The sequence below is a fragment of the Mustelus asterias genome, chromosome 1, assembly GCF_964213995.1.
Source record: "Mustelus asterias chromosome 1, sMusAst1.hap1.1, whole genome shotgun sequence".
NCBI classification, from domain to species: Eukaryota; Metazoa; Chordata; class Chondrichthyes; order Carcharhiniformes; family Triakidae; genus Mustelus; species Mustelus asterias.
This window is the reverse complement of record NC_135801.1, coordinates 82,014,461-82,032,691: the sequence shown is the minus strand read 5'-3', so window position 1 is coordinate 82,032,691 and position 18,231 is coordinate 82,014,461. Positions and strand designations below refer to the sequence as shown.

Below are 18,231 nucleotides of genomic sequence, written 5' to 3'. Positions count from 1 at the left end.
GGTTTATCAAAGTGGGGTTTGCGTGGGGGTCGTGGGGATGATGATAATGGGTCGCCGGGTTCCCGATTTTATAAAAATATGCAGAATGTTCTGTTGTCCTTTTCAAAAGAAAAGCGGGATGGCTATGATCCTGTTCAAAACACGACAAGATGTTTTGTGATCCTGTTCAAAAGAAAAGAAATGTGGGATGCTCTGTTTAGAGCATGCATTTTGTGGAAGGCGGTAGGTATGACAATGAGGATCTCTTGACTCAGATGATGTCATAGCCAGCAAGAAGAGGAAAAGCTTAATATTGCCTCATACAATTCATGTGCACTTTATGAAAGGAAAAAGGTGTATTTTTAAATGTACAGTAAATCCCATTTAGATTGTGACTGTTGCAGCAATACTGCAGCTTGCCTAGTCATTGGGTCTCAAGGGCAGCCATTTTGTAAAAGTGGGTCACCAGAAAAAAAAGTTTGAAAACCACTGCTCGATGCCATTATCCAAGGAGAAAGACAGCGTACGCCTAGTTGCATTATTATCTATTCATGCAAAGCCAGAGAATCACCTGCAAAGGATTCTCTCCCCACTCATGCACCATTACCTCTGGCATCCCGCAAGGTCCCATCCTTGGCTCCCTCCTATTGTCATCTGCATACTGCCTCTCTGAAAACAAAGCATCAGTTTCCACATGCACAACAACAACACCCAGCTATAACTATACCATTACCTCTCTTGACCTCTCCACCACCTTTGAGTTGAGTTTTCAGTCTATTCACCCAACATTGAGAACCGAATGAGCAAAAATTTCCTCCAACAAAATTGTCTTTGGTTCATACTACAAACTCTGACTTCTAGCCACCAACGGAATTCTTCTCCCGGAGATTATTCCAAATAGTGTACAATATTGGACCCCAAGAAAAGCTTCCAACCACACATGCATGACCTTACTAAAACTGCCTAGATCCACCGCCATAACAGTTTACCTCCAACCCCCTCTCTAACCTTCACCTCTAACATTCTTCCAGGCCTTTGTTACCTCAAGACTTGATTATTTTAACACACTCTTAGCTGGTTCCTATAATCTACACTCCACAAACCTGAAGTAATCTAAAACTTTGCTGCCTGTGTCCCAACTCGCAAAACTTGCTCACCCACCTTCCTGGTTATTCGCACCAAGTTAAACAATGCCTTGATTTTAAAATTCTCATCATTATTTTTAAATCCTTCCAGGGCTTTGTCCCAGCCAATCGCTGCAATTTCCTCCAGCTCCATGGTGCTCCAAGATATCTGCTTTCCTCCATTTCTGGTGTCTTAAACATTACATTTTAATCACTCCATCATGGCAATGTTGTCTTTGGTTTTCAAAGCAAAGTGCCAAATTACAGGGCGGCACGGTGGCACAGTGATTAGCACTGCTGCCTCAGTGCCAGGGACCCAGATTAGATTCACAGCTTGGGTCACTGTCTGTGCGGAGTCTGCACATTCTATCTGTGCCTGCATGGATTTCCTCCGAGTGCTCCAGTTTCCTCCCATAGTCCGAAAGACGTGCTGGTTAGGTGCATTGGCCATGTTAAATTCTTCCTCAGTGTACCCAAATAGATGCCAGAGTGTGACGCTGAGGGGATTTTCACAGTAAAAACCATCAAAATTCAGAACAAGTAGTCAAAGAGCCAATATAAGAATAAAGGCAAAATACTGTCAGTGCTGGAATCTGAAACAAAAACAGAAAATGCTGGAGAAACTCAGCAGGTCTGACAGCATTAGTGGAGAGAGAACAGAACCAATGGTGAGTCTGGATAACCCTTCGTCAGAGCTGGGCTCGAGATTTGATGAAGCTCTGACATCTGGGCTCTGACGAAGGGTCATTCAGACTCGAAACATTGGCTCTATTCTCTCTCTGCAGATGCTGTCAGACCTGCTGAGATTTTCCAGCATTTTCTGTTTTCATGCCAATATAAGAATTTGCATGATTAAAAATATGCAACTAGCTATTGATAATTGATATGATGATTAATAATAGCATGAGTTAAACATCATACTCACGACTTAATTTTTTAAATGGGACTTCTGCTACTGCAACGTTTTGCACATTTCACTTTTCTTTAACTCTCGGATTTCTCCTCTCCCACGCTGTTTTTGAATTCTCAGACATCTCTCCCCTCTCATGCTGTATTTGAACTGTCTGACCTGTCCTCCCTGGAGTAGCTTTTGAACTCTGACGTTTCTCCCCTCTCAGGCTGCATTTGAACTTACTGAGCCAAATTTTGCACGCGAGCCATAAGTTGCCAACCTGTCCTGAACCATTCAAACTCACGAAATAGGAGTGCGCCACACAACACCTTAAGTCAACTCCACCATTCAATAGTATTATGGGTGATCTAACCCCAACTCCAATTTTCTGTCTATTTCTGATAACCATAGACTCTGTATAGATCAAAAATCTGTTTATCTAAACCTTTAATATCATGACCTTTGAGGGAAGAAGCTCTTCTTCATCGCTGCCTTAAATGGATGACTCTGTTCCCTGGTTCTAGATTCCCACAAGAGGGGAAACACCCTCTCATTATCTTGCCTTTCAATCCCCTCAGAGTCTTATAAGTTTCAATAGGATTACTTTTCAGTCTCCTGAACATTAAGAAGTCTCACAACACCAGGTTAAAGTCCAACAGGTTTATTTGGTAGCATGAGCTTTCGGAGCACTGCCCCTTCGTCAGGTAAGTGGAGCTCCACTCACCCAATGAACTTCTCTAACCAGTCTCCAATGCAAGTGCAACCCTCTATAAATAGGAGATCAAGTCAGTTTGTAGTACTCTTCGACATGGCCTTACCAATGCTTTGTACAGTTGTAGCAAGACTTCCCTACTTTTATACTCCATTCCCCTTGCAATAAATGCTAGCATGCCATTTTCTTCCTAAATACTTGCTGAGCCTGTATGCAAACATTTTATATTTCATAGACAAGGACACCCAGATCCTTCTGGATTGCAGCATCCAGTAATCCTTTGCCATTTTAATAAAACTTTGCTTTTCTATTATTCCCCTCGAAGTGAATAGCCTCTTATTTTGCCACATCATACTCTAGTCAATTTTTGCCCACTTACCTAACCTGTCTCTATCCCTTTGCAAACAATTTGTGTCCTCCTCACAACTTGTTTTCCTATCTATATTTGTATTGGCATCACATTTGGCAATAATACATTCAGTCCAAGTCATTAATACAGATTTTAAACAAGTGAAGGCGGCACCCATTGAGTATATAGCTTTACCACACTGTGTTAACTCAATTTTATTACACAGCTCTTCCTCGAGTTTTTTTTCCCTGCCTGGTTGATGCTCTGTAGCTATAAAGCAGAAAAAAACCCAATTTTTTATTAAGAGCTTCCGTCGCACTGAGGCGGCTTCAGGCCAATCCATATTCAACAATCTGTTCTGAAAACTCTGCTCACATTTCGACAACAATGACAAATTCCACCACAGCGGCTGAGGCAATCTATAACATCCCAAAACAATCAACAACTTTCTAAATAAAACAACCTCCAACATTCTAAAAAAAAAGTCAGTTCACTCCATCTTCCAACATTAATGGATCCTCTAAAACAATTCTAAATACAGAGCCACATCTTTGCCAAAAACAAATCAGTTCTTCTTCAAGCCTTACCTCAGTGTACCAAGGTTCATCAAAATCCATCAATTAGCTTGAGATATCAGCCGGGATTTTACGATCTCGCTCGGGCGGGGCTCGTAAAATCCCACCTGAGGCCAACAGAGAATTCCATTCTGTGAGCCTTGCCCGCCCTGATTCCTTGCGGGGAGGAGGTGCCGGTAAAATTCCAGCCATATTGTTTATAGGCAATTAGTGGCAAAATATTACCTCAGCCCACCATCAGTGGCAGAGGTAATGATTGAGGCCCCAGCACTGATTCTTGTGGTACCCCACTAGTTACATTTTGCCAACTTGATAATTACCCATTTATTCTGACTCTGTTTCCTGTTAGTTAGCCAATCTTCTATCTATGCTAATACATTAACCCCAAGACCATGAGTTATCTTTTGCAGTAACCTTTTTATGTGGTACCTTGTTAAATGCCACGAAAATCTAAAAATACAAAAATCACAGGTTCCCCTTTATCCACTGTTTCTTATATCCTCTAAAGGATACTAATAAACTTGTCAAACACAATTTTCCCCTCAGGAAACCATGCGGACTGCATTATGAGGTTCTAAAAGTTCTGCTATTAATTCCAACATTTTCCCAATGACTAAAACTAACGAACCTACAATTTCCTGCATTGTGTTTCCTTCCTTTCTTGAATAGTGTTGCTACATTTGCAGTTTTCTAATTTGCTAGGGGTGGAACGGTGGCACAGCGGTGAGCACTGCTGCCTCACAGGGACCCAGGTTCAATTCCCGGCTTGGGTGACTGCCTGTGTGGAGTTTGTACATTCTCCCCGTGTCTGCGTGGGTTTCCTCTGGTTTTCCCCCACACTCCAAAAATGTGCAAGTTAGGTTGATTGGTCAAGCTAAATTGCCCCTTAGTGCTGGGGGATTAGTAGGGTAAATATGTGAGGTTACAGGGATAGGGCCTGGGTAGGATTGTTGTCGGTGGAGGCTCAATGGGCCGAATGGCCTCCTTCTGGACTGTAGGGATTCTATGATTTCCAGAATCTAAAGAATCCTGGAAAATTACAACTGGTCATCCACTTTTTTTAAAATATAGACCTTAGGATGCAAGCCATTATGTGTAGCAGACACATCAGCCTTTGGTCTCATTAGTTTCCCTAATACCTTTTTTCTAGTGAAAGTGATCATTTTAAACCCCCCCCACCATTTTCAACTCTTCTGGGGATGATTTATGTGTCTTTGACAAAATATTTGTGCAAAGTCTCTGCCATTTCCTTGTTTTCCATTATTAATTCACCAGTCTCATCCTCTAAGGGACCAATGTTTACTTTAGCCTTTTTATATATACGTGTAAAACCTCTTACTGTCTGATTTTATACTTGGCGCTAGTTTATTCTCAATCTGTTTTTTCCTTCTATTTTTTTGGTGATCCTTTTCTGGTTTCTAAATTTTCCCAATCTTCAGTCTTACTAACCAATCTTCTTAAATGCTGTCTTTTCTTTCAATTTAATACCTGATTAAACTTTCTCAGTCAGCCTTGCAATTGCTTCCATAAACTACACTCTTCCTTTAAGATGTTCCTAAAATGTTCTTCAATGAACAACCTTTCAGCCTCTAATCTTAAGAGCCAAAGAAATGGAAGCAAGCATAGGCCTTCTGGCCTTTCAAGCCTGCTTCATAATCCAATAAAATCACGGTTGATCATCAAGTCCACCTTCCCACACTACCCTCACATCCCTTAATTGCCTTAGTAACTAAAATGTTTTGACATTTGACTTGAAAATAGGATATATATTCTCCATAGAAAATTAATTTACTGAAAAAAAAATGGTATATGATAAGTACTGGTGTTTGAAAATGCTACCGAGCTATTATTTTTATACGGTCTTTCCAAAGAGGAACAATTAAATTTGAGCATTAGAAGTCAGGGACTGAGTGGGGAGTTATGAATAAGGGAAAAAAAAAATGAACAACCGGTCCTCAATCCTTCCACTTTGGTTTCTGACATTAGCAGATTAGGAGTGGCCAATCAACTTGTTCTTAAGAAGCCAATCAGTCTCAGAAAATATTTTAAGGAGGCTGCCTGAATTAATTTTTATTAGTTTTTATTTTTTTAACTCCTATAGGCCAGGCCCCAGGAAACCAGTCAGCTGAAGGGAGGCTTGAAAAGACTGAATCCCTCAGGTAAGTGTCTTTCTGGCACTGCCCATGTGTGGAGATGCCGGCGTTGGACTGGGGTAAACACTGTGTACTGCCCATGTGCCCAGAGAGGCAGGAGTGCTTCACCTAATCCCAAACTTCCCCGTGTAACCTCCCACTACTTGCAATTGACTAAACCCCCTCGCTCCACGATTGGCTGAACCTCCCCACACCTGCAATTTGCTGAGACTGGAACCTATAATCACCACCCCACACCCAGTAACATTTGACTCCCTCGGATTTCCCCCATCACCCCATAATGTTGGGTTTACCCATGATATGTTCCCTGGGTGCTCTCTGGCCAGGTGGCCATCAGCTTGTCAAGCTGTTTGGTTATCGGGCAGAAAACAAGTTGCAAGATTTTAAAACAGGGCCTGTTTAATGGGTTAAATCCATCCAAAAATCCTCCTGTCATTCTTTTCCCTGTATCAGGAAAATAACTGTGCAGTTATTGGGCCAAAAACTTTACTGAAGTCATAAGAATTTATAGGGAGACACAAAAGTCATTAACTCCATCAAACTGAAAGCAATTAGTTAAAAATATGACTTTGATAGTTAATATCTGCAGCAAATATGGGGAGATAAGTGGGCTGAGTCACATGTTCCCATTCAAAATACTAATACAAGAGAATATTATGCAACTAATCCCAATTTGTTGTGCTTAGTTAATTGCCATCAAACCACAGTACTCTGACCTAAATTGTTCCCATGAACAAGTCTCTGATATCAGTCAAATTATTTGTCACAATACTGGAACGGCAAGTCATGTGCAAATTAAGCCACAGCTTAACTTACATGTGAAGTCATATGTGTCTTCAAAATGTCCAACACAGGTAATAGAATCTATCATCAAAGTCAATTATGGATGTACTACATCAAGATATTCTATCTATTCCTCAAAAATCAATAAAATCAAGCATTCACGGACTTAAAATAGTTCCATCAGGTGATGCAAGTTGTGGTAAATGTATTACAATTCAATGTTCAGGTTTAGTCATTCCTTCAAATCCATAGTCCAGTTACAATTCATGGGGTTAAGAACATTGTTCAACTACAAATCACGGACTTAAATGCATTTAAAAGTATAGAGCTGTACATAATTAAGTCTCATAATATTTGCATGACCACTGGTTAAAATTATATTTCTGACTGGCATAGGTGCAGATGACCTAATTTTCCAACAGTTTTCCACATTCTTAGGCTTCTTGTCTCTTCTTCCAGAGGTCACCAGTCCATTTTAATTAACTCTCAATGGCCTGGTGTACAACAGTACCATGTTTTGTCTCTTATCCGTGCTCCATGCCATGATAAGCATACAAGTTTTATCTCAAGTAATGTTTTCTTTCTCTTGCTTTCTCCCAGGGAAGTGGATGTGGGGTGGGTATTCTTGTGGACAGATAAAATCATGGAGGTGGGGTCAGTGTGGGGACGGAATTGTGCTGGTCGAAGATCACTCGTGTAAGTTGAAAATGTGGGGTGATCATGTAGAGTTTGTTAGGAGATGGGAGATCATGAAGGGTGGAGAGGTGTAGCAGTCATGAGATTGTGGAATTCTTCTACCCTAAACCCATCAAAACCAGAGTATGTGTTTCAGTCTTGTGATGATACTGTGCCTTTAAGAAATATATTTATTTCATGTTTCCTGTAAGGGGTATGTTTAAAATTCAGCTCCGTTTTACAAGGTGCCGATTTGTCTGGACAGCAGGTAGTTTAAATGTTGAGAATGCAGGACAATGACTGATTTTAGCTACGGATGTATTTTTTTTAAAAAACAGAATCAATGCATTTGGGATTACTTAAGTTTCCCTAGGGGTCGGAGTACAGCTTTGATTAGGTTGATTGACAGAGACAATGTCATGTGCTAATGGGAGGAGCAAAGCTGGCAGGGAAGTTATGGATATTTTAGGATTAAAGCTATTTAAATCAATTGCATACCATCTGTCCATTGGATGTTGAAACTTCCCAGACAATTCCCACATAAGTCCATGGGTAATGACTTTGACAGAGTCCCATTGTGCATCTTCTATCGTACATCTGGTCTTCAACGATCCAGAGACCAGAACATTTCACCCACTCTTCACAGCATTATAAAGGATATATTTATATTTTTGAACTTCTTCCCAGTATGACTTGATTTGTTTAATTATATACAGAGGGAGGGCATTAATTGGGTTTTCACTTGAGCAGATATAAAGAAACACTTAGTGAAACTATGGTGGTTAAGGAGATATGCTTGTAACACTTTACCCTGTAAATAAACATTAAACTGAGTAAAGATTGGCTCCAGTATTAACCACACCAACTGGCTAAGATATTACAACTTGCACAACAATTATGGATAATTGCAATGTATGACTATATGGAATAGCAACTGAGTAAGCAGTGAGATGGGGAAGTCTTGAGATGCAGTGGTTAGTGTTCTTGCTTTTGAATCAGAAGGTCCTGGATCAAGTCCCATTCTAGGACGTGGTGGCCATGGAAGTTGCATTCATCACGTCATGACGCAGGTAAGTATGGTGGAACTGTCCAAAGTCAGCAACTCTATTGCAGTGCCGGAGACATTTGTAGAAGGTTCCGGGGAGCAGGGAAAATTGCCCATCAGATGTCGAAACTTTCTAGATAATTCCCACGTAGGTCCATGGGTCAGGACTTTGACAAGGCTGCATTGTGCATCTTCTGTCGTTCATCTGGTCTCCAATAATTCTAAATGTGCCTCTGGCAGGTGATAAGAGCTGGACAGTCTCCTGATCAACTATGATTGATGTGAAGTGGCACCCTTAAGCTATAGCCTCTGGCAACAGGACGGCCACCTGTTCCAAGAAAATCTAGCTATGGAAACAGATGTAAGCAGGTGCTTTGTTTGTTTCATGCATCTCTAGGCACGGGAAGAGAATGAAGCAGCAGCAGTGGAGAAGAGAGAAGCAAGAAGCAGTGATTCAAATAGCTATCAATCAATACTGCTTTTACGCCCAAATTAGCACCACATGGAGTTCATTCCTACTGTGGGTGTTATTGATGCTGGCACAATTTCAGATCTAAATTGTTTATCATAAACTGAACTAAAATTTAAGGCAAAACTGGTCGTCTTTAAATTCCTTAATGATCAAGTTCTAGATAATTATCCTATAACACAATCCCTCAATGTGACATGCACTTAAAAAAAAAAATCAGTGAAATGAAAACTAGAATATTAAAACATGTGGAATACCTTCTTTATACTCATAAATAAGAATTTTTTAAAAAACAGATGATTCAGCTCCCATTCAAGCCAGGAATATTAACAGACTGGCCAGTTTTCAAAGTGAAAATATATTATTGTGTTCTCCATAAGCTTTTGTATCATGGAGTGCTTTGTTTATGCCAAGTTTTCTGAAATCTGAGACCACAGTATGAGAAACACTAGCTGTCACCAGAAGTGAATTTACAGCAGTGAATTAACATATCCATTGCCAACTCTTCAAGCAGTTTTCACAGATCTGTAGCCATGTCTCCTTTTTTTCGTATGAATCAAGAGGAACTGTAAAAAGCAGAGTTTAACAATTTGTTTAAATTCTTTTTTAAAATACACACAAAACACTATGGCTTGTGTAACACTCATAAAATTGCTTCAAGTGTGTAAAAGTAGGAAAGCAAAATAGTGTTTTTTGTTGCCATAGTATCTTCCTTCCTCTCTTTACCCTGTGAAGTGTTTTCTTTCACAGGAAATATGCAGATCCATTTTCCAATACAACTCCACAACAAATGAGTGATGTTGTAGCGAAAAACCATTCTTCAAACTAATCTGAATAACAATAACTGCAACAAATCCAATTTACAAATTGTTGTTGCTCAACTTGTCTATCAAGACACTGAATTAGTACCACATGGCACTGAATTCTGATATTTACGTTGTCCATAAATTATTAATACATATTTCTGCACAAAATAAACAGTTTTTAAAGGAAAGGTTGAAAAAAAAAGACTTAAGGATGACCTGATCAAGGCCTTTAAGATGGTGAAAGTGAGAGGGTAAATGTGGAAGAGGTATTTCGGTTTGTAGGGAGACAAAAAATAGGACCTATAAGATAGCCACTAATAAATCCAACAGGGACCATAGGCAATTCTTTAAACCAAGAGTGGTAGAAAACGTATCATGGAGTAATTGCGGTAAATAGCACAGAGGCATTCAAGAAAATAGCAGAAAAACATATGAGAGAAAAAGGAATACAAGGGGTTAGGTGAAGAGGGATGGGAGGAAGCTCATGAAGTAGTTAAGCTGAACAGCTTGTTTCCATGCTGTACATTCTATATAAACCATTTCAATCGACATGTTAAAATTAAATGGTCTCATACCTTTGTGAAACAGATCTTGTAGGCATTCTGCGCTTCGACTTAAGACAGCCCAAATCTCTTCTTCCTCTAGTGGTCCTCCCCGAACCTCCAGGGCCTCAGCCAGTGAGACATGCATTTTATCTGATAGTCAAAAGAAAACCAGTTAAGAACTACATTGAAATGTTTCTACCATTGTATGCTGTAAATCAAAAGACAGAACAGAATTGGGAAAAATATTAAAGACTGTTTGATGAACACATACGTTTTAGAATACAGGTGCTAGAAAAGACCAGAGAATCCACCCAGCTCAAGATCAGCAGAGTTCTTTTTAAGTATCTGGTCTGAACAGCACACTTTCTCCCATAACCCAAGAGCTAGATTTTGCGGTACAATAATCATGAGGTTATTGTACGGCGGCACGGTAGCACAGTGGTTAGCACTGCTGCTTCACAGCTCCAGGGTCCCGGGTTCGATTCCGGCTTGGGTCACTGTCTGTGTGGAGTTTGCACATTCTCCTTGTGTCTGCGTGGGTTTCCTCCGGGTGCTGCGGTTTCCTCCCACAGTCCAAAGATGTGCGGGTTAGGTTGATTGGCCATGCTGAAATTGCCCCTTAGTGTCCTGGGATGCGTAGATTAGAGGGATTAGCGGGTAAAATATGTAGGGATATAGGGGTAGGGCCTGGGTGGGATTGTGGTCGGTGCAGACTCGATGGGCCGAACGGCCTCTTTCTGTACTGTAGGGTTTCTATGATTTCTATGAGGTTATCAGCACTCATAAGGATGTCCTATACCATTACCTCACTGAGACACTTGATATTTAAATACATCTGATATACCCACAAACCACACCAGAAAACACTAGTTCAACATTGGTAGTATAAAGGATTTAAACCTTAATCAAAGATGGGATAGTGAAAGATATACATACGGGTGGCACAGTAGCTAATACTGCTACCTCACAGCACCAGGGACCCAGGTTCAATTCCAGCCTTGGGTCACTGTCTGTGTGGAGTTTGTACTTTCTCCCCGTGGGTTTCTTCCAAGGGCTCCGGTTTCCTCCCACAGTCCAAACACGTGCAGGTTAGGTTGATTGGCCATGTTAAATTATCCCTAGTGTGAGGGGAATTAACAGGATAAATGCGTGGGGTTACGGGCGTAGGGCCTGGGTGGGATTGTGGTCGGTGCAGCCTCGATGGGCCAAATGGCCTTCTTCTGTACTGTAAGGATGCTATGATATAGAAACTGAAAATATAATACAAAGCAGTCATCAAGGATGGTAAAAGAGGTATTCATGTTTGATCAACCTCATTTAAACCTTTGAAAAGTCAACAGGAAGAGCAGATAAGGGAAATGCAGTAGACATAATATATTTGGATTTCTAAAATGGCTTTCATAAGGTACTGCATAGTAGACTCATCAGTAACATCTAGAGTCAAAGGACAAGTAGCAGATTGGATAGAAAGTTGGCAACAAAACAGGAAACAGATTTCAGGCTTAAAGATGGGATACTGATTGCCTAATAGCAGCAAATGGCGTTTCATAGCCATCAGTGCTGGGACCACCAACTCTGGAATCAGGAGTACAATCACAAAATCTGAGGATAACATTAACTTGTGGCATGTCATTAATAACAGACATGACACAATCCAGGAAGATGCTAAAAACTTGTAGAATTGACAATGTAATTAGCAAATGGATTAAGGAAACTGCACGAATGGGGAAAACGTGTGTCCAAATGCAGTGGCGGAATGGAGGGATCTGGAGGTGCAAGTGGACAAATCGATAACTTATATTGCAACTTCTTAATAAGGCCATAAAAAGCACTCAATTATGTTTTTCAATGTATAGATTTCATATACAGAGCAGTTGTTAAATTTGTGTAGGACGCTGGTTAGAGCACTCTGAAAAGCTCTGGTCTCCATATCATAAAAAAGACATTGAAGGAGTTACAAAAGAATCACCAGAAATGTACAACAACCAGAATGCAGAACTGATTACAATGAGGAGCAGTTGAAATATATAACAGATGCATTTAAGTGGAACTTAAGTTAAGTATGTATGAGAGAAAAAGTAAAGGATATGTAGATAGGTTTAGATGAAGAAAGATGGAAGTGGTTCCTGTGAATCCCATCTGTGTGGATCTGTTGGAAAAATGGCCTGTTTCTGTGTAGTAAATGCTTCATAATGTGTTATGAATTGCGAATGCATACCTACTCTCAGTGAAAGTATTTTTTAAATTATATGTTATGTCCTACTTCTTGACTTCTCCGCCCAAAGGCAGATTCAACACACAGCACCACGGGTTCCGCCAGTGATAGGGCAAGGAGGCAAATCCTGAATCCACCCCAGCCTTAACAGGGATTGAACCCTGTGCTGTCGGCACCCATCTGATCAACAAGCTAAGCTAATTGGAGTCAGAGCTGCTGTGGCAACATACACTTTTACATGAACGATGTAGCCTGGAGCTATGGTTGGTGATGACAGGGACTCCATTTTCTTTCCATCAGATGGCTAACCAGCGATTCTTTCCCATTCTTACCACCCACCATCGGTGTATGTTGGAATAATTTTACAAGTTGCTATTCAACTTGTTTGACCGCATTATGAATGCACCTTTCTTAGCCATCAACTCCCGCAGTCAGACTTGAACCCAGAGTTTCTGCCTTAGGGACAGGGCGCTACCCATTGTGCCACAAGACCTCTGTGGTCCTACTTACTGCTGAACAAATTCTGCTACTGAAAGTTAAATTTTACAAATTAACTTTTTAATTATCGTTGATTTTAAAAAGTTTAATTTTGTTTTTTTTGTGTTTCATTTATGCCTCTTTTACCTCCCTCAACCTCTCTTTCCATTTATAAGACATTTGACGTTGAATTAAGTATCCCAACTGACACCCCTTGGTTCAGACTCTGAGTGACTCACTAACAATTCTTTAATCTGATTGGTTAGAGATATTGGGTGCAATTCACCCATTTGCGCACTAAGCGCCAAGTGCTCCCACCAGCGGGAAACCTGAATGTCTGCAGCTGGCATTAGCACCCATCAGGTGGGATTCACCCACCTTGAACATTTAAATTTATGCATTACCAGAAACATGCCGGCCAGCCCACCTTTACAGAGGTTGGGGTGCCATTTTAAAAAATATTCAACCCCATTCCCCCCCCACCACCACAATGTTTATAAATATTCAGCCTTTGATTGACAGGTTGCATATTTTATGAGGTTTAACTTTCTCTTTTCTATCCACAATGGTTACAAAGCACTCGAGATACATTCAAGCATGAAAGGACACTAAAACAAACAAGACTCTTTGCTAGCATATAATTGATATCTGTCAATCAAACCACTTCAAAGAATGCAGATATCGGATGCAAAAGTTTCTCCCCAGTGAAAGTAGCCATCAAAGCACTTCAAAGGTTTTTCACAGCAACTGTCGGTTATGAGAGAAAGCAATGGGAATTCCTGGGTAATCCTGACAGGTCATTTCTATAAAAGCACTTAAAAGATGGCTTTTAACATCTGGGCCAATCCATATTATGGAATGGAGTGCTGCAGTGATTTTGAAGGCTGCCAGGTGTCCAAATGGATGTCAAAATGACCAGGACACTTCAAAGGTCTTACCCCAGAATGGTGTCAGAATTTAACATCCTGAAACTGAACAGCACCATTCCCAGGGCAACAAGGGCAAGTGTAGCCACTAGACCCCCATTACAGGGATTCCAGAGGTCAAGACAGTTTCCCCTAGCCCCAAGCCCACCCAACTCCCAAGGAGACAGATCCCGAATCCACCCCAGCTATAACATGGTGGGAACCCGATGGTGGTAGATAGGGTGGTTTTAAGTTTTAGACCCAACGCATGATTCAACAGACCATTGGGTTTCCCACGACGGATTCGCACGCCCAGTGAATCTCAACCATAATTACTTGCCCTGTACCGAGACATTCCTGATCCCCTGTACAGGGTGCTGCACTACAATGGCTTTCGAAGTACAGTAAATTCCAGTTCAAACCCCAGTCTGTGGATATGACCATCTGGCACATTCACTCAAAACAGAGAATGAAATCTGGCTCCACATCTCTGTACTAATAACCAAAGACAAAAAGTGATTCAATTTCCTTTTGAATGTACTTCATATTTACTGTATTAGTTTGAGGATGCTGAACAGAACATGCATATTAAAGCAAGCATGTATAAAACTCTACTTTCTCCAGCTGGTGCAGTTATACAAGTAGATAACATAACTACAGTTGACTGCTTGCTCCTTTCTTAGCAATTAATCACTCGATGTAATTAAGCCGAGGGATTATTCTCCAGCAGCAAAACATTCTGACTAATGTAGTGAGACATCTTGTAAAAGTGAAAATTCCCCAACTAAAACCAATGGTACTGCAAAAACATCTCTATTATTTCCTACACTGATTAAAACATGAAAATACAGGCAGGCTGCACATCATCAGTTCACAGTTTTAACCCCAAATACTTCCAAAAGTTAGGAAAATCATTTTATTATTTATTCCTGGAGGACAATAAAATCCCAATGGAAACGTTCTGAAGATGGCAATAATGGCATCATATTAGTGTACGGCAGCATTGATTTATTAGAGGATTATAAACTTTTAGATAGTTCAATGTCTTGTGTTCACTGCAAAACTTTCCTTAGTCATTATAATAGATGAAACACCACAGTCAAGTCAACCCAACAGGAAGAGGCATTGGCCCATAATTGAATCTGTAAATTCTGTTCTTATGTCATGTAGTACATGTTACAATCGCAGTTGATGGTACTTCCAAATAAGTCAAAATCCAGCGTGAAACCTGACTTGATAGGTCCCAACTTGTATTCTTTTTTTAAGAAACCATGGAGAAAGGCTACTGAACAAATTCATAGGAGTCTGCTAATGAACATTTAACACAAACAAATCACTAGTTAGTAAGGTTGGAAAGATCTTAATACGAACACAAGAAAATGAATCAAATTCACACTATTCATTTTCTCCCAGCAATACCTTCACAGACATACACAAATTCAGAAAGATAAAATAAATTTACAACATCTTTCTTGTACTCTAATATTCAGGGTATGAAGTATATGTAAATAACAGATAGAGCCGAAGTAGATTCCATGAAATTCTCAACAACCCACCCAATGTCTGACACGTTGTGAGCCTGTCAGTCCCACTAAAACGTCGTCATTGTCATGAGGGCTTCCAATCCGAACATTTGAAGATCTCACCTTGGAATTCTATTCAAAAGTTGCTCCCACTCAGATGTCTTCAACAAGGATACACCTCCAGGGTTTCAATCTCACCTTCTGAGACTCATTTCATTTGGATCTCAAACTTCACCTTCCCAGCACAATTTCAGATCTTCGGCTATGCCAAGCAGAACACCAGTCCTCCAAAGGGTACTTTTGCCCTTATGACCCGTAGAACAGTGTCACCAACTTTCTGTTCCCCCATCAGGTTTTCTAGGCTTTCCTCAAGCCCACTTTGCTTCAAGTTGGCTCCCCAAAAGATACAGGAGCAGAAGTAGGCCATTTGGCTCATTGAGTCAGCTCTGCCATTCAATGAAATCATTCCTGATCTGATGTCATAATCTCAACTTCATTTCCTTACTGATTAAAAAACCTGTCTAACACCACTGTGTTAGGCCCAAACTCCCTGGACCCACATACTCCTCTCCTCCACTCTTTCCCCATCTTCTCCCAGACCGCCTCCACCACCCCAGCTCCCCTTCCCACCACCCACTTTGACTGACACACACATGCACATGTGCATGCATGCACACACTCCCAGCTACCTACAAAGCAGGTCAGGCTCTGCTTTCTGTTGTCATTGGTCAAGTCCCTGATTGTGCCTGATCCGAAGGACCAAAAGATGCAGCCTTTCTATCTGTTGGTGACTATTATCAGCCAAAAACCATCTCTGAGCAGCGGGGCTCAAGGGAGTACTGCGGACTGCTCTTGAAATACAAATAACACATCAAATGAATTATGTTGCCATACTTCATGACTTTCTGCTTGCACATATCTAACCTTTATTTTTGTTTTTCAAACAATGTACAAAAAGCAAATGGAGCTATTAACTTGAATTTTTCATTGTCGACCCACCTCCCTACTACCCGTTTGGAGTGCAGCTATCCATGCATATATATTTGACATTAGTACTTGAAACTTAAGTGGCAAATTTTATTTGAGGAAATGAGAGGTAATAAGCAGTACCACTGCAGACTAAACATAAATGACTAAAACATGTTCCAATCAAAAACTCTGCACTTTGCTTTTTACTACACGACCAGATTTTTGTTAGAATAAGAATGTGAACACTGCCATGTATTCCCATTCTGGAGTGCATGCACAATTTCTGATTCATTCCAGCTACAGTTACAAGGCAGCAAAAAAATTACAAAGGGTCGTGAACGAAGCCCAGTCCATCACGCAAACCAGCCTCCCATCCACTGACTCCATCTACACTTCCCGCTGCCTCGGAAAAGCAGCCAGCATAATTAAAGACCCCATGCTGCTCTTGAAATACAAACACATCAAATGAATTATGTTGGCATACTTCATGACTTTCTGCTTGTACATATCTAACCTTTTTTTTGTTTTTCAAACAATGTATAAAAAACAAATGGAGCTATTAACTTGAATTTTTCATTGTAGACCCACCCCCCTACTACCCGCTTGGAGTGTGGTTATCATCATAGTGAGTCTGTTTTGTTCTTCAGTGCTATTATAACCCTTCTTACAGAAAAGAGCCAAAAGTATGTCCAGGGACACACATTCTTCCATCTTCTTCCGTTGGGAAAAAGATACAGAAGTCTGAGGACACGTACCAACTGACTCAAGAACAGATTCTTCCCTGCTGCCATCAGAATTTTGAATGGACCTACCTTATTTTAATATGATCTTTTTCTACAGCCTAGCTATGACTGTAACACCACCATCTCCTTTGCTTCTCTATGAACGGTATGCTTTGTCTGTACAGCTCGAAAGAAACAATACTTTTCACTGTATACTAATACGCAACAATAATAAATCAAATCAAAAAACAACCTTCAATTTGTTGCAGTTTTCTGCACAGTCAACAACAGCACCATCAAGAAAGAAATTAAGCCTCACTCTTTCTCAGCCACCGCACCTCTCAGTGGAAGAGTGCATCTACTTTTACAATACCATTTGTTATTGAATCATGCAGACCTGCAAATCCAGGTTTTATCTTTTGAAAGGATGAGGAAATTTCAGATGATGAAACATAAATGGTATCAATGGCTATAAGCTGAGAAGTAGATCTGAGGCAAAAGATCGGCCATGATCATATTGTACATCAGGAGATGAATTGCTCCCATTTCTTATGTTCTTATTTGTGCCTATTGAAATATCCCATCAAGAAAATCACTGACAATAAATGGGATAAGTGCTGGGCTTGCCCCGAAATCTTCAGCAGCTCTTGAAGATCTAGCAACCTAATTGAGCTTTATGTCAGGTGGAAATGAATAGAAAAACTAAGCATCAAGATTACTTGTTCTGCATTTTGAAAATGAAGTCACTTTTGGCTCTTTTCTTTAAGAAGGGTTATAATAGCACTGAAGAACAAAACAGATTTACTATGATGATACCAGCCTTGAGAGATCAGAGTTACAAGATTAACGAAGGATTTATAACAGGGATTGTCAGCAGAAGATTACTAGAGGCATTCAAAGTAATATAATGGATACACCAAGACTAAATCAATGGCAGGTAAACTGAAGACAAGATCCTACTATCCCAAAATTAGCATTTACTTCATGCATTTTCTTTTCATACAGAAGGTTTATTGGAATGTGAAATATAGTGGCTGGTATTAAATTGACGATAGCATTCAAAATGGACAATTACATTAAGAAGGTATGGGGAGCAAGCAGGAAAATGGTATTTTCCCCAAGTGGATGTTGTAGCCTGCAGGTTAGGAAAAAAGAGTTCTTGTTAGCACTGTTGCTTCATTAGTAGATAAATCCCAAATCAGAACACCAAGATCTGTCAGCATCAGACACTCGGCTCACACGGAACTTAATGGAATTAAGGATTGAATATAGAGCCTCAAAGTTTCAAAATATGCACTTATGTGGCCAACAAA

At 40.3% G+C, this 18,231-nt stretch overlaps 1 protein-coding gene across 3 annotated transcripts in view; it reads right to left on the bottom strand.

Moving 5' to 3' along the window:
* Positions 1–18,231, bottom strand: part of ptpn13 (protein tyrosine phosphatase non-receptor type 13) — a 256,822-nt gene that overhangs the window by 210,022 nt on the left and 28,569 nt on the right. For all 3 annotated transcript variants that reach the window (XM_078214036.1, XM_078214044.1, XM_078214053.1), the window contains exon 2: positions 10,138–10,257. In XM_078214036.1, the coding sequence (XP_078070162.1) occupies positions 10,138–10,252 (115 nt within the window). In that variant the 5' untranslated portion in view covers positions 10,253–10,257. The remainder of the gene's footprint in view (positions 1–10,137; positions 10,258–18,231) is intronic.